Raw genomic sequence first — 24,712 nt, 5'->3', positions numbered from 1 at the left:
AACATAATAGTTTTTATAACTCATCTCTAATAACTGATTTATTTTATCTTTGTCATGATGACAGTAAATAATATTTGACTAGATATTCTTCAAGACACTTCTATACAGCTTAAAGTGACATTTAAAGGCTTGATTAGGTGAACTAGGCAGGTTAGGGTTATTAGGCAAGTTATTATATAACAATGGTTTGTTCTGTAGACTATCGAAAATATAGAGCTTAAAGGGGCTAATAATTTTGTCCTTAAAATGGTGTTTAAAAAAAATAAAACTGCTTTTATTCTAGCCGAAATAAAACAAATCAGACTTTCTCCAAAAGAAAAAATATTATCAGACATACTGTAAAAATTTCTTTTCTCTGTTAAACATCATTTGGGAAATATTTCAAAAAGAAAAACAAATTCAAAGAGGAGCTAATAATTCTGACTTTTAACTGTATATATATATACACACGCACAAACGCAGGCTTAGACAACATTCTTTCACACACACCCTCTTACATTATCCAGAAACTGACTCCTTTGTTATATATTAAACCAGTTGAAGCACTGGAGCCAAGAGCGGAGATTACTCCAACAGACACTGAGCTGATGTGTGTCAGGTTATAACCGCAGCTTCAGTTTGCATTAATTACTGTATCTGTCAATCACAGAGAACAGCCCGAGGCTCCAGTCGGGGAAACAAGAAGTATTTACATCTGCCTTTAGCAAACATATAAATGACGGCATGTTAAAAGAGCATATCTTGTGTCATTGGGTGTTTGTGTGTAGAGAATGTAAAGGATACTTTGTGAAATTAAAGATATTTATTCAATGAATGTTAAAAGGTTTTTCATGAAACTATTACTGAGGCATTTCTCTGATGCGATTTTCCCATAGGGATTTGTATTTTAAAGAGGGGCTACAAAGCAGAAATCACTTTTATAAGGGGTTGTGTGTCAGCAGTGTGTGAATATAACCAGCCTCTAATGGTAAACATGTACTTATTGTATTGTTTATAATCAGATCTGATATAAACAGTCTGCAGAAACACTTTGATTGACATTCTCCCTTTGTACGTGTCATCAGAGGGAGAAAGCCCCGCCCACTAGTAACCACAGTTATATCACCCTGCAGACCAAGACCGGTTACTCACTGAAGCTAAGCAGGGCTGAGCCTGGCCGGTACCGGGATGGGAGACCACATGGGAACATGGGTTGCTGTTGGATGTGGTGTTAGTTAGGCCAGCAGGGGGCGCTCAACCTGTGGTCTGTGTGAGTCCTAATGCCCCAGTATAGTGAAGGGGACACTATACTGTCTTTCGGATGAGATGTTAAACCGAGGTCCTGTCTCTCTGTGGTGGTTAAAAAAAATCCCATGGCATTTCTTGTAAAGAGTAAGGGTGTAACCCTGGTGTCCTGGCCTATTTTCCTCCATCACCCTTTACCCATCATCCCCATCCAATGAATTTACTCCAGCTATAGCTGTGGTGAGCACGCTGGCGCTGTTGTCCTGTGGCTGCCGTCACATCATCCAAGTGGAGCTACACACTGGTGATGGTGTCCCTGCTAAAAAATCCAGCTTAAACCAGCCTAGGCTGGTTGGCTGGTTTTAGCTGGTTGACCAGCCTGGTTTTAGAATGGTTTTGGCCATTTACAGGCTGGTTTCCAACTATTTCCAGCCTGGTCTTAGCTGGTCAGGCTAGAAAATGACCAGCTAAATCCAGCTAAAGCCAGCTTGACCAGCCTGGTTTAAGCTGGATATAGCTGGTTTTGGCTAGGCTCCCAGCCTGGCTAGGGTGGTCAAGCTGGTTTTAGCTGGTCATCTCCCAGCCTGACCAGCTAAGACCAGGCTGGAAATGGAAATGGCCAAAACCCCTCTAAAACCAGCCTGGTCGACCACCTAAAACCATCCAACCAGCCTAGGCTGGTATAAGCTGGATTTTTCAGTAGGGGTGGAGAGACAACCCCCCCCCCCCCTCTCATGATTGTGACGTGCTTTGGGTGCACCCACTCACCTAAGTGGTACGATAAATGAGTTATATAAACGCACATTACTTATCATCTCTCCCTCATTAGCATAGGACGTTAGTCTTGTTTTTGAATCTGTCACTATGCTGACACACCGGCATTTGTAGCTCCGCCCTCTTTTGAATAAATTCATTTGCATTTATAGCGACAGTCACCAAAACAGCACAATCAGGATCAAAGCCTGAAAGAGTCAGTTTCAGAGAGTTATACAACATTATCTGTGGGGTATTTTGAGCTGAAACACACACACACACACACACACACACACACACACACACACACACACTTATCAGAGACTTGTTTTACATCTTGTGGGTCCAACTTATAGGGTTGGATACCCAAACCCGGTGCCATTATAGACCTTTTTCTTGGAACGCAAAATTACCCATTATGCTTTGCGTGTATGCGCAAGGAGAATGCGAAGAACTTCCGGTCGGCAGCTGATGCGTGTAAACAGTCACATTTGAACAGCTTTGACATGATAGTTTTAATCTATTTTACCTGCTTTTATCCTCTTTGAACTAATACTGTTGTCCATCAGCAGCATCTCCTGGACTGATCATTTAAAGAAATGCCATCTAATAGGATGGAAAACAGCTGCTGTGAGGCGTTTTCCCCTCGTTGTCAGACGGCATCTTCTGCAGTTTAAATGAAGCCTCGTCATCGCTAAAGTCAACATTTTCTCTTTATTTCAAATATATAACCAGCCCAAACAAATGTAGTTCACCAAAATATTTGACAAACACACACACAGCCTGTACTGTGCCACTGACACACTGATTTAATAACTGTGACAAAGTGAAAATATAGGCTAGTGTCATTTCGAAATGACAGAAAAACACAAACCGTGGTGAAAACAACACACGAAATAAAACACAAACGGCTCGCGATTAGAATGAACAGCAAATCAGCCAGCAGAGAATCAATAACAGACTTTTATTGCTCATTTTTGTAAATTGCACGACTTTCATACCTGTTAAGTTTAATGCCAGTACTCTGGTTTGCTCTCTCTCTCTCTCTCTGTGTGTGTGTGTGTGTGTTAAAGAGCCGCTGAGCTAACAGCTGACAGGCCGGGAACGCACACACGCACTGTATTTCTGACGGCAGACACGTGAACTAGGAGAGCATTTTTCTCGTATTTCTGACGCGCTTGAACCACATGTGACAGATTATAACGGCTTTTACACACACATTTCTAAGTTGTGTGTCACAAAAACACTATTATTATCCATTAAAAACGTTATTGAAACCCATTTTCGGAGCGCAAATTACCAGTTGTACACGCTGTGAACGGAAGTTTTTAGCATTCTACCGGAAGACGCTGGTCGCTATGGCGCCCTCCATGCAGCAGCTACAAAAAGGTCTATAGCACCAGTACCTTGGTAACCGGTATGTACCGGTATTAAATCAGCTTATGAATTTCGGTGCTGCGGCAAGGACGTAAGTATCAAAGGGGTGCATGAAAAAAAGCACACGTAGGCGTTGTTACACCATCACTAAACACTTAATTCTAAACAACTTTGAGGAATGCGGACAAGCGATATCAGGCTTTTGTTATTGTCGCTAGGGAACAAATGCAATGCGTGCAGTACAGCGCATTTAGCCTGGTTTTTCGGTGAGCGAGAGCAACTCTCTTCAGATCTACTCGCGTGATAACGTTCATCCAATTTGCTTAAACTCAGCATTCTACAGCGTATTTTACAAGCAATGATTCTTACACAGCAACTGTCTTTACAAAAGTTGCGTGTAAGGGGAAAACACGTCCCTTAAATGGCCATGAAACCCCCTCGTTTCAGCAGGGTGTTTTCACACCTCTACTTTGGAAAAAGTCAGAAAAGTGGGCGTGTCCAGCTTTGTTTAGGGGGGAGCCGCACGGCGAATGAGAGAAAAAAAACTCTCCGCATTTCCCGGAAACTTAGATGCACACGGCAGGTAGCGTCAGAAAGCCGCGTGTGTTATTCCGGTCACAAAAACCTACACGAGGTTAAAGTTTGGTTGTAAAGCTAACTTGTTAACACTCGGTGCAATAGTTTTTTCGATACGAATGAAATACGAACTGAATAAACAAAGAGCACTGCTCGCTCACTTACCAAATCTGTAGAGACAGGACAATCACCAGCAACTAGAGCCGCGTCTTTATTAAGAGGAGACTACAAGCGAATCCGGATCTCAGCGTTTGCAGATGAAAACAGCTCTCAGGTAAACAATAATCCTCCTTAGACACGTAAGTTATTGTTATCGAGCGTCGCGTACACTGTTAATCCACACGTGATCCAGATGAGCTCTCACAGAGAGAAAATGAAAACAAAACTTAACGGCAGCAAACTATAAAAGCAACACTTCACGCTTGTTTTGCCAACACAACATGGCGTCTCTGTCGTCTAAACACTGTGACAGTAATGAATATTAATGAAGTTGCACAATAGAGCACGCTGATTGGTTTGAACCAAGCCTTACTCATGCATTAATGCATCACACTGTAAGACGTAATAAGACACACTCTGGCACAGACGCCCAGTCTGCACACTGGAATACACGCTATTATGTCATGACCGTGACGCAGCTTCAAAAATTCGTTTCAAACCGGAAGTACGAATTTGCTTAAAATAACGCAAAAACAACCAATTTACACTTTTTAGTGAAATATAGGTGTCTAATAGTGTTTTTAGCAGTGTGGGACACATATACGACTGTCAACAGCTCAAAAAATGTGTTTTGGTGTTTTGTGACCCTTTAAGCCCTCGCAATATGCGTTTAGCCGGGAGAGCTCACACTCAGTAAGGGACCGTAGGAAAAGTTCTTCTTTTTTTCGTTTCTTTTTTTTCCTCCGCTCAACGCATATTGCGAGGGCTTAAGTGTGCGTGTGTGTGTTTTGTTTGGTGCTGTCTATGTGTATGTGTTTGAATGAGAGACAATGTGGTGCTTGTGTGTCTGTGTGTTTATACAGAAAGCTTGTTATAGCCCCCCCCAAAATATAACACTGTGTATAGAAAGCATCGTCAATGCACCGAGATATCGAATTGAACCAAATCGATGGCATGATAATCGTAACTGAACCGAATCGTGAGACCAGTATAGGTTCACACCTCTAAACGTTACACATATAGCCGCGTAGGCACGTACACGCGACTCTGACTTATCTTTGCGGCTGCAGGCAGCATATAATTGCAGCCAGCATATAATGCAAGTTGCACCTCTACAACAGCAGTCTGGAGCCGAGAAGTGGAAAAAAGTACAAAGAGAGTCAAGTGCATCACTTTCAGGTAACTCCAATGAATCTGGAAAACATATTTTTGGTTGTAAATAAGTGAGGCTAATGTTTAAACAACTGCACAAAATCTGCCTTATGTGTTGTTGTTCACGTTCAGTTTCTTGCTTTGCATTGCTGTACAGTGTGTTTCAACTATGACAGGACATGTTCTCTGACTTTTCGCGTTTGCCCCTTACATAAATGTTGTTCATAATTATACAAACTCAATTATTTTTGTTAATTCGTGGAATACTTTACAATTCTGTTGGCACACCAGCTACATACACACTCTGCCAGGGCCGGAGTGGGACTCGTTTTCAGCCCTGGAGTTTCAAGCCAGACCGGCCCACCTCAGTTCACGACTGATTCCAATTCAGTTTCTAATTTCACTATCACGTCTTTTTCAAGAAAACAGCTACTTTAGAAATTCAAAAGTTCAACAACCCTAACAGTATTATGTCTACAATAAAAATGAAAAAAAAAAATTATAATAATGTTTCAGGTGAGATTCAAACACGGGTCCGCGGTGTTGAAGCGCAGCATGCTTACCACTTGTCCACAATGGCACTACTATAGCAATTATAAATAAGTAATGACTTGTGACCCATAAGACACAGAACTACTTTCTTTTGACGGCTCAATCTTTTTCTCCCCTTTTTAGATTTCTGATCAAGTTATGTCAGCTTTATTAATGAAGTGAATCATCTGATTTTCTTTGAGCAGGTGTAATGTTCATTAATATTAATTATTCGAATTCTTATATTCACTAAGGTGCCGCTGTTTGGGGTCGATAGTTACATTACATCATCATCATCATTAACGTTAGTTAACCTGCAGGCTGCATTCTGCACACGGGGCTGCGAGAAAATAAATAAAAAGAGCAGCGCTGCGGCAAAATAACGAGTAAAAAGAGTAAAGCTATGGTCAAATAAATAAATAAATGAAAAAAGTGTGACTGCTGAGGGTGCAAGCTGCTAGGGACACCGGCCCTCGTGGCTAAAATACAGACCGGCCCACCGGGAATTCTCTCTCCTCCCGATTAGCCAATCCGGGCCTGGGCACTGCACAATTATTTTACTGTAGCTTATTTATTATTATATAATTATTATATTATGTTATATAATTAAATATTATCTAATTCTTTGCTGTTATCTTTGTTTATTGCTTTGTCTATTTCTTTACATTTCTTATTGTTACAGTTGTTATTGCTTGTATCACTGCTATGACAGTAAGTGGATTTGTGTGTTCTTAATAGGCCGGTTTTTCATTTTTTTACATTACAATATGTAATAACAAAGCTGACTCATTCTGTGATTTTATTGCATGAATTTATTCAACCCAAGCTCATTCTGGAAACGTAGCCCTGCGGACGTTTCTGGAGACCGCGATTTACGTGGCTGGAGGTACGTACGGACGCATTTAGCTTTTTTCGAGCGAACGTTGCGGGGCGGTGTGGCGCCGCTCCGCTCCTCCTCTTCGCGCTCGCCTCCGAGTGGAGGGCTTTCCCGATGCAACAGCGTTGCATCGGCTGAGCGGAGGCCCTGGAGGAGGAGGAGGAGCCGGCCGCGGGGACGACGACCGGGATTGAGTCCGGGGAACAGCGGTTCCGGAAATCAGGTAAGAAGAATAACAGAATCCGTAAAATAAGGGCGAGAACGCGGCGGGATCCGAAAATGCGGTCAAAATCGAAGACAAGGGCTTTTGTTTTTTTTTTGTTTTTTTTTTCTGGACGGCTTTTGCAAACTGTCACTCGGGTTTAGGGAAGGAGGAGGAGGAAGAGGAGGGCGGCTGGGTCGGCTGATCCGGCGGCTTTTCGCGCGAGAACAGCGCGGGCGCGAACGGCGCACGCTCCCGAGAGGCGCCCGAGACGCGAAAAAACACGCACAGCGGCCTCTTGCGGATCCGCGAAAACAAAAAACGCTCGAATACGTACCTCCCAGGACGTATCTCACGGCCTGCAGAAACATCCGCGGGGCTACGTTTCCACAATGAGCCCGGGTTGAATTCATTAATGATGATTTTTTCTAAATGTTAACAAAGTTTTTGTTTAAAAATACACATTAATTCTTAAAAACCACAACTGTCTATGATTTATACTTCCAGCAGGGGCCAGTTTTTGTTACATAGTGCAAGTAGAACCCACATTTTGGTTGTAGTTTACACATAAAGAAGAGTACTTGACTAGTCCATTGTTTTAATAGTATGTCATGAGTTTTTCTTTAAACGACTAGTTTCTTCTGTATTGCACATGGAGGTTCAAAGCTGAAATTTGTCACAAAAAAAGATGAGGTGGCATGACCAGCACTGCTCCAGAGGCACCTGCACAGGTTCAGACAGAGGCTGCAGTACTGAGGACCGTCCATCTCTACAGGTACAGTGAGGCTTTTATTTCTTACCTTTTGTAAATGTTTAAAATTAGAAGACGTGTCAGTGTTTATTTTGATGTGATCTATTATTTTTTTATGTTTTTTATGTTATGTATTTATTATGTTTAAAGTGTAATTTAAGTGCTTAAAAGTATATTCATGTATATAAATAAATAAATACCTGTTTAAATACAAATGTTTGTGTGTTTTTGTTCCTCTGTGGGTGCACCACTGTAAAATTTCACATAGGGGGCCCCCTTTTGGCCAGCAGTGGCCCTGCTTACTTTGAGTGAATGCTTGGACTTTACTAGAACTTCTATGTTAAGCGGCTTTGACACAATCTACATTGTAAAAGTGCTAGAGAAATAAACTTGAATTGAATTAAGTCTATTTAACTGATCATATTTTATTTGCATTACAGTGCAACATCAGTGCTGTAAAAGGAACCTTGTGAATTTGCAAACAGTCTCATTAAGCGCTCAAGTTAAGTCTGAAAGTTCATCATTGACTGAAAAACACTAGTGCATAGAGCCCATTGATTATGTCATTGGTGGAGCTCCATGAAGTGGGTGGAGCTAAAGATTAACCTGCTTCACTCACTGCTTCTCTGATTGGTGGAATCCTCTGCACAGCATCATGGGTAATGTAGTTTTTCTTTTTCTACACAGGTTTTTACTATTAAACATGATTATTTTACTACTGTATGCAATATTTTTAATTCCAATTATTTAAAAAAAATGCAAAATCAGAATATATACTAGTGTAAATTTAGTCATAAGCATAATTTGCAGAAATTGCCTTATCAGATTTCTACTTGGGTCTTGTACAACAGCAGATAGTCCTGTCAGGATTTATTCCATCTGGATGGACATTATCCCTCACATTGCACAGTTATACAGTAGTTAACATTCTGAAGTGGATAAAAATCATCAAAGTTGTGCTAAAATTACTGAACAACACCCATCATTGTCTTAGGATTTTAAAACATTAAACAAATGTTTTTGATCCAGGTCAAATGTTGACTGCTGTATATTATGAAACAATTCAGAACAATTTGAGCACAAATAGTTATATATATATATATATATATATATATATATATATTAATAATAAATAAATACATATTTGCATTCCAGCAGGTCTGTGGTGATCTTCATCTCCATCTCTGTGTGTGTGTGTGTGTGTGTGTGTGTGTGTGTGTGTGTGTGTGTGTGTGTGTGTGTGTGTGTGTGTGTGTGTGTGTGTGTGTTTTGTGAGATGTTTGTGTGTTTGAGATTGTAAACGTGGGGTCGGGTGACTCTTGATCCAGCTCTGAGGAATCTGATCCCTCCACACCTGGGACTGAACTAACTGCGGATGCGGAGCAGATGTTTGCTTGGGCTTGGTGAGCTTCAGATTTCCTCCTCCACTGCAGCTGTGTTACTCTGATCCTCACATCAGGCCGTTTACAAACAGCCAGCCTTTCATCTGTGTGTTCTGCAGGCTCTTTATCTGTGAATTATTCTGCAAAAACATCCTGCGCTTGCAGTCTTGAGTCCAAAGGAGGAGAACGGGGACCGTCAGGGTTTACTCAGATGATGCACTTTCACATCTGTTCTCTTCTCAGTTATGCTCACTTTCAATTTTAACTCCTTCAAATTATGAAAATAAAAATATTATAGTAATTGTTTTATAGTAAACACTGAACCATACTATAGTAAAGTATTTAAATTATGGTATTTTATATAGTAATTTGTCTGTTGTGGGAATTATATTATTTCTATGGTAACACAGCAACTAGAGTAATTAATCTTTTGTGGTAATTATATTGTTGCTATGGTAACACATTAAATATAGTAATTAATCTGTTGTAGTAATTTTATTGTTGCTATGGTAACAACAATAGTAATTAATCGTTTGTGGCATTTCTATTGTTGCTATGGTAACAACAACTATAGTAATGCATCTTTTGTGGCAATTCTATTATTGATATGGTGACACAACAACGATAGTAATTCATCTTTTGTGGTGATTCTATTGTTGCTATGGTAACACACCAAATATAGTAATTAACCTGTTGTGGTGTTTATATTGTTGCTATGGTAACAACAATCTATAGTAATTAGCTGTTATAATTCTATTGTTGCTATGGTAACACAACAACTATAGGGTAAAGTCTAGATCGGATACGCGGCTGTCCGGAAGTGCAAATGCACATAAATTATAGCAGCATTTTTTATGACAATGTATAACAATAATTTATATTTTTACAGTACTGTGACGATTGGGTTTAGGGGTGGGCATTAAAAATACAATTTATTGGGTAATTCAATAGATAAATAATGCTCGGTACAACTACTGTTTTTACATTACTGTGACGGTTGGATTTAGGGTTGGGGAGAGGGTAGGCGTTAAAAAATAGGAAATTTAGCAAATAATATAAATAATTCTCGTTAATGTCCGGCCGCAGCAACAGCCCAACTATAGTAATCGGTTGTGGTAGTTCTATTGTTGCCATTGTCTCAACAACTATAGTAATTAGCTGTTGTGGTAGTTTTGTTGTTACTATGGTATCAACAACTATAGTAATTATCTGTTGTGGTAATTCTATTGTTGCAATGGTAACACAACAAATGTAGTAATGTTGTGGTAACTCTGTTGTTGCTATGGTAACAAAGGAACTATGGCAATTTTGTTGTGGTAACTATTGTTGCTATGGTAACACAACTATAGTAATTTGTTGTAATTATATTGTTGCTATGGTAACACATCGATATATAGTAATTATGTTGTGGTAGTTCTATTGTTGCTATGGTAACACAACAATTATAGCAATTATTCTGTTGTGGTAATTCTATTGTTGCTATGGTAACAACAAATGTAGTAATAATGTTGTGGCAATTCTATTATTGCTATGGTAACAAAATAACTATGGAATTTTTTTGTGGCAATTCTATTGTTGCTATGGTAACACAATTATAGTAATTTGTTATGGTAATTATATTGTTGCTATAATAACACAACAATATATATATATTAATTATGTTGTGGTAGTTCTATTGCTGCTATGGTAACACAACAATTATAGTAATTAATCTGTTTTGTTAATTCTGTTGTTGCTATAGTAACACATCAAATTTAGTAATTAATCTGTTGTAGTGATTCTATTGTTGCTATGGTTACACAAACTATAAGAAATAGTCTGTTGTAGTAATTCTATTGCTGCTATGGTAATAACAACAAAAGTAATTAATCTGTTGTGGTAATTATGTTGTTGCTATGGTAACAACAATTTATAGCAATTATGTTGTGGTAGTTCTATTGTTGCTATGGTAATACAACAACTATAGTAATTAATCTGTTGTGGTATTTCTAATGTTGCTATGGTAACAACAACTATAGTAATTGTCTGTTGTGTTAATTCTAATGTTGCTATGGTAACAACAACTATAGTGATTAGCTGTTGTGGTCATTCTATTGTTGCTATGGTAAATCAACAACAATTGTAATTAATCTGTTGTAGTAATTCTATTGTTGCTATGGTAACACAACAACTATAGTAATAAATCTGTTGTGGTGATTCTATTGTTGCTATGGTAACAACAACAACTATAGTAATGAATCTTTTGTGGTGATTCTATTGTTGCTATGGTAACAACAACTATAGTAATGAATCTTTTGTGGTGATTCTATTGTTGCTATGGTAACAACAACTATAGTAATGAATCTTTTGTGGTGATTCTATTGTTGCTATGGTAACAACAACTATAGTAATGAGTCTTTTGTGGTGATTCTATTGTTGCTATTATAACAACAACTATAGTAATTAACCTGTTGTAGTAATTCCATAGTTGCAAAAATAACACAACAACTGTAGTAATACACTCAAGCTTGAGCAAGTGCATTTTGTCATATTGCTGAGATCTCTGAATTATCATCTCTGTTCATGACGGTGTAAGATTTGAGCGAAAGGTGTTAATAATAATGTGATATAATAATAAAGGTGAATAATAATGGACTGAGAACAGATCCCTGGGGGACACCTTGCTTCAGTGGGACATTGGGTGATAGAAACTCCTCGCTAAAATGTAAAGCTGTCTGTCAGAGAGATGGGAAGAAAAGCAGGAAAGAGCAGCACCAAAAATACACACATTTTATTATCATTCGTATCATGAGTATGGTCATTCATTAGAGTAACTATATACATGAAGAAATGCGAATATGCTAATTTTAGGCAATGATGTTTATACTTACACCAACACAAAAACAGCCATAACCAAACAAGACTCCGCCCCCTTTTAAAAAGATCTCATCTATGAACTTTTTTTCGTGGCTGCTGCATGGTGGGCGCTATAGTGACCAGCGTCTTCCGGTAGAATGTTTAGAACTTCCGTTTACAGCGTTCACAACCGGTAACTTGAGATCCGAAAAAGCGTTTTAAGTGGATTTCGGAGTGTTTTTGTGACACACAACTTTGAAAGGTGTGTGTTAAAGCTGTTATAATCTGTCAGATCTGTGGTTCAAGCGCGCGAGAAAAAGCTCCTAGTTGCGTGTCTGCCGACAAAAATACAGTGTGTGTGTGTGTTTCCCTGGCCTGTCAGCTGTTAGCTCAGCAGCTCTTCAATGTGCACAAACACACACACATACACACATTACTTCACTGCATTATAGAGCAAACCAGATCACTGGCATGAAACTTAAAAGGTGTGTAATTGATGAATTGACCAATATGACCAAAAATGACTAATAAAATGACCAAAAATGACCAATAAAATGACCAAAAATGACCAATAATATGACCAAAAATGACTAATAAAATGACCAAAAATGACCAATAATATGACCAAAAATGACTAATAAAATTACCAAAAATGACCAATAAAATTACCAAAAATGACCAATAAAATTACCAAAAATGACCAATAAAATTACCAAAAATGACCAATAATATGACCAATTAAATGACCAAAAATGACCAATAAAATGACCAAAAATGACCAATAAAATGACCAAAAATGACCAATAATATGACCAAAAATGACCAATAATATGACCAAAAATGACTAATAAAATGACCAAAAATGACCAACAAAATGACCAAAAATGACCAATAAAATGACCAAAAATGACCAATAAAATGACCAAAAATGACCAATAAAATTACCAAAAATGACCAATAATATGACCAAAAATGACCAATAAAATGACCAAAAATGACCAATAAAATGACCAAAAATGACCAATAAAATGACCAAAAATGACCAATAATATGACCAAAAATGACCAATAATATGACCAAAAATGACTAATAAAATGACCAAAAATGACCAATAAAATGACCAAAAATGACCAATAAAATTACCAAAAATGACCAATAAAATGACCAAAAATTACCAATAATATGACCAAAAATGACCAATAAAATGACCAAAAATGACCAATAATATGACCAAAAATTACTAATAAAATGACCAAAAATGACCAATAAAATGACCAAAAATGACCAATAAAATGACCAAAAATGACGAATAAACGTCTGTTACTGATACTCTGCTGGCTGATTTGCATGTTGATTCTAATCGGGTGCCGTTTATGTTAGTACGACAGTACAGGTTACGCGTGTGTCAAACATTTTGGTGAATTACATGTGTTTGGGCTGGTTATATGTTTAAAAGAAAAATCAAATGTTGACTTTAGCGATGATGAGGCTTCAAAACGGCACAAGATGCCGTCTGCCAATGAGGGAGAAAACACCTCACATCAGTTGTTTTCCATCCTATTAGATCGCATTTTTTTTTAATGATCAGTCCAGGAGATGGTGCTGATGCACAGCAGGATTAGTTTAAAGACGTTAAAAGCGAATAAAATAGATTAAACTATTAGTTCAAAGCTGTCCAAATGTGACTGTTTACACGCATCAGCTGCCGACCGGAAGTTCTTTGCATTCTCCTTGCGCATACACGCAAAGGCTAATGGGTAATTTTGCATTCTAAAAAAAGGTCTATAGCTATTACACACCCAGATAGTCAGGCTTGTAGTGCACCTGTAAGTCAACGATGATTGATTTGAAACACACATATATTATATTGTTATTGTGTTTATTTAAAGAGCCCCTATTATACATTAAAAGGGTCATATTTTGGTTTTGGGGTTCTCCAGCAACAGTCTGCATGCAAGGTGAAAAAACACTTTCATGGTCTTACAATCTGCATGTATTTTTACCTGATTATCCCAGCGACTCCCATATGAATCATTCAGCGACTCATTTGCTCCCAAACCCCTCCTTAGTGCAAAGCTAATCTGCGGTGAAGCGCGAAACATAGCGAAATACCCAGCACGATTAATCAACAATATTGAAGTAGTCGGTAGTGCAGAGTGTGTGTGTGAGCATACCTGCCAACAGTTCTGTTTTTCCCGGGAGTCTCCTGTATTTAAAACCCATCTCCCCGCCACCCTCCCGTTTTGTTATTTTTCACGGAAAACACTTGTGTGTGTGTGTGTGTGTGTGTGTGTGTGTGTGTGTGTGTGTGTGTGTGTGACTGTATTTGTGCATGCTTGCCAACACCCCCAGCCCCCCACCATCCCTTGGTCGACCTTGGTAGTAGTGACCAGGGACCCCGGTCTTCAGTTTGCAGCCAAACCCCCATCCAACCCTCTCTCTCTCACTCTCTGCGTGTGTCTGTGTGTGTGTATATTTGTCTCAGTGTCTATACATCAGTGTATGTATGTGTTTTAAATGTATGTGTGAGTGTGTGTTAAAGTGTCAGTGTGTATAAATGTATGTGTCTGTCTCTGTGTGTGTGTGTGTGTGTGTGTGTGTGTTTGTTTGTCTCAGAGTCAGTCTGTGTGTGTGTGTGTGTGTGTATTTAAAATGTCAGCATGTTTAAATGTGTGTGTGTGTGTGTGTGTTTTCTCAGAGTGAGTCTATGTGTGTGTGTGTGTGTGTGTGTGTATTTAAAATGTCAGCATGTTTAAATGTGTGTGTGTGTGTGTGTGTTTTCTCAGAGTGAGTCTATGTGTGTGTGTGTGTGTGTGTGTGTGTATTTAAAATGTCAGCATGTTTAAATGTGTGTGTGTGTGTGTTTGTCTCAGAGTGAGTCTATATGTGTGTGTGTATGTGTGTGTATTTAAAATGTCAGCATGTTTAAATGTGTGTGTGTGTGTGTGTGTGTGTGTGTGTGTGTGTATTTAAAATGTCAGCATGTTTAAATGTGTGTGTGTGTGTGTTTGTCTCAGAGTGAGTCTATATGTGTGTGTGTATGTGTGTGTATTTAAAATGTCAGCATGTTTAAATGTGTGTGTGTGTGTGTGTGTGTGTATGTGTGTTTGTGTGTTTTCTCAGAGTGAGTCTATATATGTGTGTGTGTGTGTGTGTGTGTGTATTTAAAATGTCAGCATGTTTAAATGTGTGTGTGTGTGTGTGTGTGTGTGTGTGTGTGTGTGTGTGTGTGTGTGTGTGTGTGTGTTTTCTCAGAGTGAGTCTATATGTGTGTGTGTGTATTTAAAATGTCAGCATGTTTAAATGTGTGTGTGTGTGTGTGTGTGTGTGTGTGTGTCTCTGTGTGTGCATGTGCATTTACCTCTCTCTCACTTCCTTCCTCTCTATGAGTGTGTGTGTTTGTGTGTGTGAGTGTTTGTGTGTGTGTGTGTGTGTGATCAGTGAAGCGAGGTATACACACACTCACGTCTACAGGAAGAGCATATAAAAGCATCAATGTTTGATGGACTTAACTGTGTGTGTGTGTGTGTGTGTGTGTCCTCCATCAGTCTTCAAGAGTCTTTCAGAATCACACACACACTCTGTCTTTGTGTCTCAGAACAGAGCATCGATCGGGATGAAGAAGAAGATGATGAAGATGAAGGTCTCTGTGGTCAGCCATGTGTGTGTGTGTGTGTGTGTGTGTGTGTATGAATGATTTACAGCGCAGCGTCACAGACGGCCTCAGCTCATCCTCCTGCGGCTCCTGAAAGCTCCTCTGGATGAGAGTCACGTGACTCCAGTCCTCCAGAATGGGCTTCATCTCTGTGAAGGCTGTGTTTAGCTGCGGTGTGTCGTCTCGTACTCGATCTGACGGCGCTCTTCAATATTTCACATCAGCGTTTACTGCCTCTGTCAGGATCCTAAACTCGGCTTCTTCTTAAACTCGCACTTTCAGGCGCTTAAAGCTCTTTAGTTCTGTTCTGTGAGTCCGTCGTGTCGTTTTCCTGCGGTTTTTCCATTGTGCCGTTCACATCTGGCTGACTGGAGGAATAAATGAAAAACACACCTGATTTAAAAACTGGCAGTGTGATTCAATATCCAGTGAGCTCCCTAAATAGGCAGCACTTTAGGGCAGTTCAAACCTCATGCTGGTGAGAAATGAAAGGGAAGGTATTATGCAAAACACAGTTGTGTGTCAGCGGTGTGTGAACATAATCAGCTTCTAATGGTAAACTTGTATTGTTTATATTCACACAGTCTGCAGAAACACTTTGATTGACATTCTCCCGCTGTACGTGTCATCAGAGATATAAAGCCCCGCCCACTAGTGACATCATCTCTTCCTCATTAGCATAGGGCGTTAGTCTTGTTTTTGAATCTGCCACTATGCTGACACACAGGCATTTGAAGCTCCGCCCTCTTTTGAAAAGAGCACAATCTCATTTGCATTTAAAGCGACAGTCACCAAAAAAGAGTTATAACACATTATTAGTGTTTTTTTAGCTGAAACTTCACACACACTCTAGGAACATCAAAGACTTGCTTTACATCTTTGAACAAAGGGCTTAACACTTTAAAAATTAGAATGAGAGCAAAATTATGTCGAAATACTGAAATTATTTATGAGATAAAACTGAAAAAACTGTTAAATATTATGATAAAGCAATTTAATTTGAGAAACAAACTCAAGTATTTCTCAAATAAGTTCTTTCAGTCAAAATAATGAGATTTACTAATTAAAATTTATGATTGTCAAAATTAAGAGAAGTTATAATTATGATGAACTGTCAAAAAATGCTGGATTTTACCCAATTCCTTCATGTTGTCACAATAATTCCTAAACAACCTCTTTGCCACCTCCTAGTAGAGATCTGCCTGGGACTACATTTTGAATCCCGCCAGGTTTTAGCCCGAACTCGACCGCTCCCGCTTATAGTCAGCATTTGTTGTCCCTGCTGCTGGCCCCACCCCGTTTTCTACCCACCGTGCCCAATCCGACTAACAGGACCAAAAACTTTCCAGCGATACAGTTCAGACAGCCTATAACACACATGCATAGACACACAGAACCAAGCAAGTGACACAGACAGCATCACGCTCTCTCTCTCATTCTCACACACACACACACACAGACAGCATCACGCTCTCTCTCTCATTCACACACACACACACACAGACAGCACCAAGCTCTCTCTCTCATTCACACACATACACACACACACACACATAGACAGCAACAATCAAGCTAAACACAGCATCACGCTCTCTCATTCACACACATACATGCTCGCTCGCTCGGGAGTTACTCTCGCGCCGCAAGAAATCTGGTCGGGACCATGCAGACCTCTACCTCCTAGCAACCCAAAACCCCCTAACAATCACTTACTTGCACAAACACCATAACAACTCCCTAGCAACACATTTGGATGTCCATCCAGCTGCAGCCCAGTACTGGGAAACATCCATACACATTCATACACACACTCATACACTACAGCCAATATAGTTGATCAATTCCTCTATAGCACATGTGTTTGGGTAAATCGGAGCACCCGGAGGAAACCCACGCCAACATGGTGAGAACTTGCAAACTCCACACAGTAATGCCAACTGACCCAGCCGGAACTCGAACCAGCGACCTTCTTGCTGTGAGGTGACAGAGCCAGCCACTGAACCACCGTGCCGTCAGTTAACTTAATCATTTTTACAAATGTAAGTTGATTGAACATAAAACAATTGAGTGTTCCTCCCAAAACTTCAACGGTTGTGTTTTTTCAGCTCAGATTATTTTGTACAAACAGAAAAACACTTTTTTAAGTGTAGTGTAAGTGTACTTTTTTATTACGGGACCCACCTAGGCAAGTAATTCAATCTCAAGTCCCACCATAATATTTTAATATGGAAAAATGGGTAAAAAAAAGTATCCATTCAAAGCAAAGCATTTTGTGATTTGATATGCATAAGATGAGGCTCGAACTGCTTTTTGTGGGATGCTGGCTGTAACTGTGATCATTTTATTGATGAAAAAGTTTTTTTAGAAGAGAATATGATCTCATATAAGAAACTAAATAGCTTTTTGATCGACTACTACAAGCTGGGAAAACGTCAGATAAATATGCCAATGCAATTAAAATTATAGCTATATAGATCTAATATTTACATTTGCTTGAGGAAGGAATAATGGGGGTAGTTACATTACTATTACTATTTTCCATAACATCTATGCCCTTCCATAACATTAGCTGACGTTAAAACTAACAGATAGCACTATAGCTATTTATTGATTAGCAATCTGTCAACGCTGGGATGTAAAAAAATATGGGACAACAAATAGCTTCAAATGATCATAGCAAACATTAGAAAATACTGACAATAAACTAAAAGGTTTAGCCTATTAAAATCAATGGCCTATACGGAAATTAAATAAAGCTATAAAATCTACTTCACTTTTGATTGTATTTGCATATTGATTAAAGTTACTATAGTTATTTAGTGAAGAGCAGCAGATGAATCTCTCATTGTGTTTTGTTTGATAACAGAGGTGTTAATGTAAGAATGCACAGATCTATAATCAAGCATTTGACTACTTTAGTAACTGTTTGTGCTCATTTATGAGGAAATTAGCTGTGTTTAAAATAAAACATGCAGGACAGAGCAAAAAAACAAACGAAAAAAAAAACAAGCACTTTTTTCGACGGTCCCTTACTAAGAGCTCCACTCAGCGCGAGCTCTCCCGGTCCGAACGCAGATTACGAGGGCTCAAACGGAGCAGTGCTCGTAATGTCTAGCGAAAAAAGGAAAAAGACAGCTGTGAAACATAACCAGCTTTGTCTTTTTGTAGGAAACACACTTTAGATATTTTTAGGGTAAGAGGTCTTTGATTTATTGCCGTCAATCATACTGGTTTTGATTCACCGCATTGTAATTACAGCTGCAGCTATGTGACGTTGCGCGACCCACCTTTGTTCACTGTGCGACCCACAGTTTGAAAATCCCTGGTTTAGATCACTTTAGATCAGTTTGTATCACTCATTAATAGGATATAAAAGTTGGAATTGTGAGAGATAGCTAATATATTTAAACATTTCTGCAGTTATATTTATATGTAACATAAATGTCATATTTTTGCAAAATTTCTAAAAATGTGTATGACATATATAAATATGTGTGGTTTATTTATAAACTAATTTCAAGAGGATCACGTGCTTATGATCAACACGGCTGGCTCCTCATTAGCTCTGTAATCTGCCCTATTAGATGATTACGGAAGCATTATAAATACTCTGAGTTTTTCACTCCAGTTATCTTCGTCTTGAAGCTCCCCCCCTTCCACCCCTACTTTCTCCCCCTTTTAACCCCATGGTCACTCTGTCTGAGCTCCAGTGTTCTTCTGTGGAGAGAGGAGAACCTTAAAGAACCATCTGTGCAGCAATCCACCAATCAGGCCTGTATGTTAGAGTTGCCAGACAGAAGACACTCCCCGCCTGGAATTTACCAAAAAACATCTGAAGGACTCTCAGACTATAAGAAACTAAACTCTCTGCTGTGATAAGACTCAAATTGAACTCTTTGGAGTGAACGCCAGGGGTTACATTCGGAGAAAAGCAGGCAGCACTCATCTTCAGGCTAATACCATCCCTACAGTGAAGCATGGTGGTGGCAGCATCATGCTGTGGGGATGTTTTTCAGCAGCTGGAACTGGAAGACTAGTCAGGATAGAGGGAAAGATGAATGCAGCAATGTACAGAGACATCCTGAATGAAAACCTGCTTCAGAGTGCTCTTGACCTCAGACTGGGGCGACGGTTCATCTTCCAGCAGGACAATCACCCTGAGTACACCGCCAAAATATCAATAGAGCGGCTTCACAACAAGTCGTTGGATGTAATTGAGTGGCCCAGCCAGAGCCCAGACCCAAATCCTATTGAACATCTCTGGAAAGATCTGAAAATGGCTGCACACAGTTGATTCCCATCCAACCGGATAGAGCTTGGGAGGTGCTGCAAAGAGGAATGGGCAAAAATTCCCAAAGACAGGTGTACCAAGCTTGTGGCATCATATTGAGAAAGACTTGAGGCTGTAATCGCTGCCAAAGGTGCATCAATAAAGTCTTAAACAAAGGCTGTGAATACTGATGTGATTTTTCAGCTTTTTTTTTTTTGTAAAAGTTTGCAACAATTTCAAAAACTCTTTGTTCGCATTGTCATTATGGGGGATTGTGTGTAGAATGTTGAGGAAATTAATTAAATCCATTTTGGAATAACGTTGTAACATAAAAACATGTGGGAAAAGGGAAGCGCTATCAATACTTTCCGGATGCACTGTAAGTTACATTGCATCTTCACGCCAACTAGTTCTCATTACATTAGAAGTAGACTGTTAGGTTGGGGTTAGTGTAAGTTGACATGTACTTGCAAAGTGTCTTACAGTCAGTTAAATGTCTGTTGAAGGAGCAATATCAGCAGATATTAAGCAGACAGTCTACTAATACTTAAATGGACCCTCAAAATAAAGTGTTACTATATATGTATATGTGAAATCCAAATATGAACTTATATATGGTATTCATGTACAGTCATTTTGCATATATTGCCATATATAAGATACCTATGTGGACCAGGGCCGGAGTGGGACTCTTTTTCAGCCCTGGAGTTTCAAGCCTCAGACCGGCCCACCTCAGTTCACGACTGACTATAAAATAAGGTCATTTCCAATTCAGTTTCTAATAACACTATCACGTCTTTTTTTGAGAAAACAGCTGCTTTAGAACTTCAAATGTTCGACAACCCAAACAGTATTATATGTCTCAACAGTAAAAATGAAAATAATAATTTACTCAGGCGAGGATCAAACCCGGATCGGTGACGTTGTAATCTAACGTGCTAACCACTGGGCCACAACGGTTGTATAATGATATGTGACTTATAACATTATGAACCTGCAGGCTGGTTATATATGAAAAGAGCAGAGAGCTGTATTAAATTAATGAATAAGAAGACTGTGGTCAAGTAAATAAATAAATTAATTTAAAAAGTGTGACTGCTTAGAGCAACAGATTCTGGAGCTAGGGACACCGGCCCTCGCGGCCAAAAAACGGACCGGCCCACCGGGAATTCTCCCGGTCCTCCCGATTAGCCAATCCGGGCCTGATGTGGACCCTAAATGGTAATTCTGTCATTACAGGTATTAGATATACGGTATTAGTTTCTCTCTAGGTTTTTTTTCCTTCTCTTTCGCCCATAGGTGAAGTTTTTTTTTCCTCGCCACAGTTGCCACTGGCTTGCATAGTTCAGGACTTGTAGAGTTGCGCATCGATGGATTAATCTCCAGTGTTTGGACTCCCAGCAATGAATATTAACCCCCACTGGACTGAGCTAATCTGAAATCTTTAAACTCTGAAAACTTAACTACACTGTTTCAAGTAACTATAATCTTCTATGTGAAGCTGCTTTGACATGATCTACATTGCAAAAGCGCCATAGAAATAAAAATGAATTGAATTGAATCATGATATAATCAGGTTAACTACGTTTACATATAATATCTTTAACTAGCTATTAGGTACTAGTTAATTATTAGTAACTAATACAGTTATGGAAACTGATAACCTTAACTCTTATGAATATAATTGTAATCCAATAATGTGCAAATTGTAGCTGCTTTGAAACAATAGTTATTGTGAAAAGCTTTATACAAATATACTTCAATTGAATAGTAGTGTGTGTGTGTGTGTGTACTCACGGTTTGACGCGGTTGATGAACATCCGCCGCAGCAGGACAGCGATGGTGCTCAGGACCATGATGGTGGTGCACATGTTGCTGGAGGAGAATGGAAAACACACACACAAACACACACTCACACCTCGGGACAGTCTCAGCGCTCGGGTCACACACACTTTCACAGCGGCCTGCGCGTGACTCAGATTATAGGGCTGGATTAGCGCTAATCTCAGTCAGCGTTAGCTGTGTGGGAGGATGGAGCCGTCAGCACCTGCTGCTGTTTGAGTGCTGACACAGCAGATAGCTGAACACACACGCACACAAACACACACACACATAGATACGCAGGCTTTACATTCATCTGCCTCGCTAGCATGTTTTGAGTGGTTGCCATAGTGTTGCGAGGAAGCTGTTTTGGTTGCTAGGGGGTTGTTTGGGTGTTTTGTACAATTAGGAGATTGTTAGGGTTTTGGGGGTTGCTAGGAGGTTAGTGTGTTTTCTGTTGCTAGGTAATGATGTTTTGCTTGGTTGTCAGTGTGTTGTTAAGTTGTTGTAACAACACTGACAAATGCTGTTCTGGGTTTCTTAAAGGATGCTAAAAAGTTGTAAGGGTAATTCAGATTTCTAGGGCATTTTGGATTCCTATAAGATCATTAGGGTGTTTTGGTTGGCTGTCTGTTGCTAGGGAGTTGTTATGGTGTTTTATGCAATTAAGTGATTGTTAGAGTGTTTTGGGGTGCTACTGTAGGAGGATGCTTAAGTGTTTTAGGTTGCTATGAAGATTTTACAGTGTTTTAAGTTGCTATGAGGATTCTACAGTGTTCTGGGTTGCTATGAGGATTCTACAGTGTTTTGGGTTGCTATGAGGATTCTACAGTGTTTTGGGTTGCTATGAGGATTCTACAGTGTTCTGGATTGCTATGAGGATTCTACAGTGGTTTGGGTTGCTATGAGGATTCTACAGTGTTTTGGGTTGCTATGAGGATTCTACAGTGTTTTGGGTTGCTATGAGGATTCTACAGTGTTCTGGGTTGCTATGAGGATTCTACAGTGTTTTGGGTTGCTATGAGGATTCTACAGTGTTTTGGGTTGCTATGAGGATTCTACAGTGTTTTGGGTTGCTATGAGGATTCTACAGTGTTTTGGGTTGCTATGAGGATTCTACAGTGTTCTGGGTTGCTATGAGGATTCTACAGTGTTTTGGGTTGCTATGAGGATTCTACAGTGTTTTGGGTTGCTATGAGGATTCTACAATGTTCTGGGTTGCTATGAGGATTCTACAGTGTTTTGGGTTGCTATGAGGATTCTACAGTGTTCTGGGTTGCTATGAGGATTCTACAGTGTTTTGGGTTGCTATGAGGATTCTACAATGTTCTGGGTTGCTATGAGGATTCTACAGTGTTTTGGGTTGCTATGAGGATTCTACAGTGTTCTGGGTTGCTATGAGGATTCTACAGTGTTTTGGGTTGCTATGAGGATTCTACAGTGTTTTGGGTTGCTATGAGGATTCTCCAGTGCTTTAGGTTGTTATGAGGATTTTACAGTGTTTAGGTTGCTGTGAGGATTCTACAGTGTTTTGGGTTGCTATGAGGATTCTCCAGTGCTTTAGGTTGTTATGAGGATTTTACAGTGTTTAGGTTGCTGTGAGGATTCTACAGTGTTCTGGGTTGCTATGAGGATTCTACAGTGTTTTGGGTTGCTATGAGGATTCTACAGTGTTTTGGGTTGCTATGAGGATTCTACAGTGTTTTTGTTGCTATGAGGATTCTACAATGTTCTGTGTTGCTATGAGGATTCTACAGTGTTTTGGGTTGCTATGAGGATTCTACAGTGTTTTGGGTTGCTATGAGGATTCTACAGTGTTTTGGGTTGCTATGAGGATTCTACAGTGTTTTTGTTGCTATGAGGATTCTACAGTGTTCTGGGTTGCTATGAGGATTCTACAGTGTTTTGGGTTGTAATGAGGATTTTACAATGTTCTGGGTTGCTATGAGGATTCTACAGTGTTTTGGGTTGCTATGAGGATTCTACAGTGTTTTGGGTTGTAATGAGGATTCTATAGTGTTTTGGGTTGCTACAAGGATTCTACAGTGTTTTGGGTTGCTATGAGGATTCTACAGTGTTCTGGCTTGCTATGAGGATTCTACAGTGTTCTGGGTTGCTATGAGGATTCTACAGTGTTTTGGGTTGCTATGAGGATTCTACAGTGTTCTGGGTTGCTATGAGGATTCTACAGTGTTTTGGGTTGCTATGAGGATTCTACAGTGTTCTGGGTTGCTATGAGGATTCTACAGTGTTTTGGGTTGCTATGAGGATTCTACAGTGTTTTGGGTTGTAATGAGGATTCTATAGTGTTTAGGTTGCTGTGAGGATTCTACAGTGTTTTGGGTTGCTATGAGGATTCTACAGTGTTCTGGGTTGCTATGAGGATTCTAACATGTTTTGGGTTGCTATGTGGAATCTACAGTGTTTAAGGTTGCTACGAGGATTCTACATTGTTTTGGGTTGCTATGAGGATTCTACAGTGTTCTGGGTTGCTATGAGGATTCTACAGTTTTTTGGGTTGCTATGAGGATTCTACAGTGTTTTGGGTTGCTATGAGGATTCTACAGTGTTTTGGGTTGCTATGAGGATTCTACAGTGTTTTGGGTTGCTATGAGGATTCTACAGTGTTTTGGGTTGCTATGAGGATTCTACAGTGTTCTGGGTTGCTATGAGGATTCTACAGTGTTTTGGGTTGCTATGAGGATTCTACAGTGTTCTGGGTTGCTATGAGGATTCTACAGTGTTTTGGGTTGCTATGAGGATTCTACAGTGTTTTGGGTTGCTATGAGGATTCTACAGTGTTTTGGGTTGCTATGAGGATTCTACAGTGTTTTGGGTTGCTATGAGGATTCTACAGTGTTCTGGGTTGCTATGAGGATTCTACAGTGTTTTGGGTTGCTATGAGGATTCTACAGTGTTTTGGGTTGCTATGAGGATTCTACAATGTTCTGGGTTGCTATGAGGATTCTACAGTGTTTTGGGTTGCTATGAGGATTCTACAGTGTTCTGGGTTGCTATGAGGATTCTACAGTGTTTTGGGTTGCTATGAGGATTCTACAATGTTCTGGGTTGCTATGAGGATTCTACAGTGTTTTGGGTTGCTATGAGGATTCTACAGTGTTCTGGGTTGCTATGAGGATTCTACAG

General features: G+C 39.5%; 2 protein-coding genes across 2 annotated transcripts in view; both read right to left on the bottom strand.

Moving 5' to 3' along the window:
• Positions 1–7,055: 7,055 nt before the first annotated feature.
• The window catches only part of LOC141381111 (zinc-binding protein A33-like), a 397,850-nt gene continuing 380,193 nt past the window's right edge, over positions 7,056–24,712 (bottom strand). The window contains exon 6 of the transcript XR_012400733.1: positions 7,056–7,188. The gene's annotated coding sequence lies outside the window, so the exon portion shown is untranslated. The remainder of the gene's footprint in view (positions 7,189–24,712) is intronic.
• On the bottom strand, positions 14,961–21,719 carry prcd (photoreceptor disc component). Its single transcript, XM_005171548.6, has 2 exons — positions 21,542–21,719; positions 14,961–15,842 (listed from the first exon to the last, which is right to left on the bottom strand). Exons 1-2 carry the CDS (start codon positions 21,613–21,615, stop codon positions 15,761–15,763), a joined length of 156 nt encoding a protein of 51 aa, XP_005171605.1. The 5' UTR covers positions 21,616–21,719; the 3' UTR covers positions 14,961–15,760.

This window comes from Danio rerio, chromosome 3 (assembly GCF_049306965.1).
Source record: "Danio rerio strain Tuebingen ecotype United States chromosome 3, GRCz12tu, whole genome shotgun sequence".
Classification (NCBI taxonomy): domain Eukaryota; kingdom Metazoa; phylum Chordata; class Actinopteri; order Cypriniformes; family Danionidae; genus Danio; species Danio rerio.
This window is presented reverse-complemented; position numbering and strand designations above follow the sequence as displayed.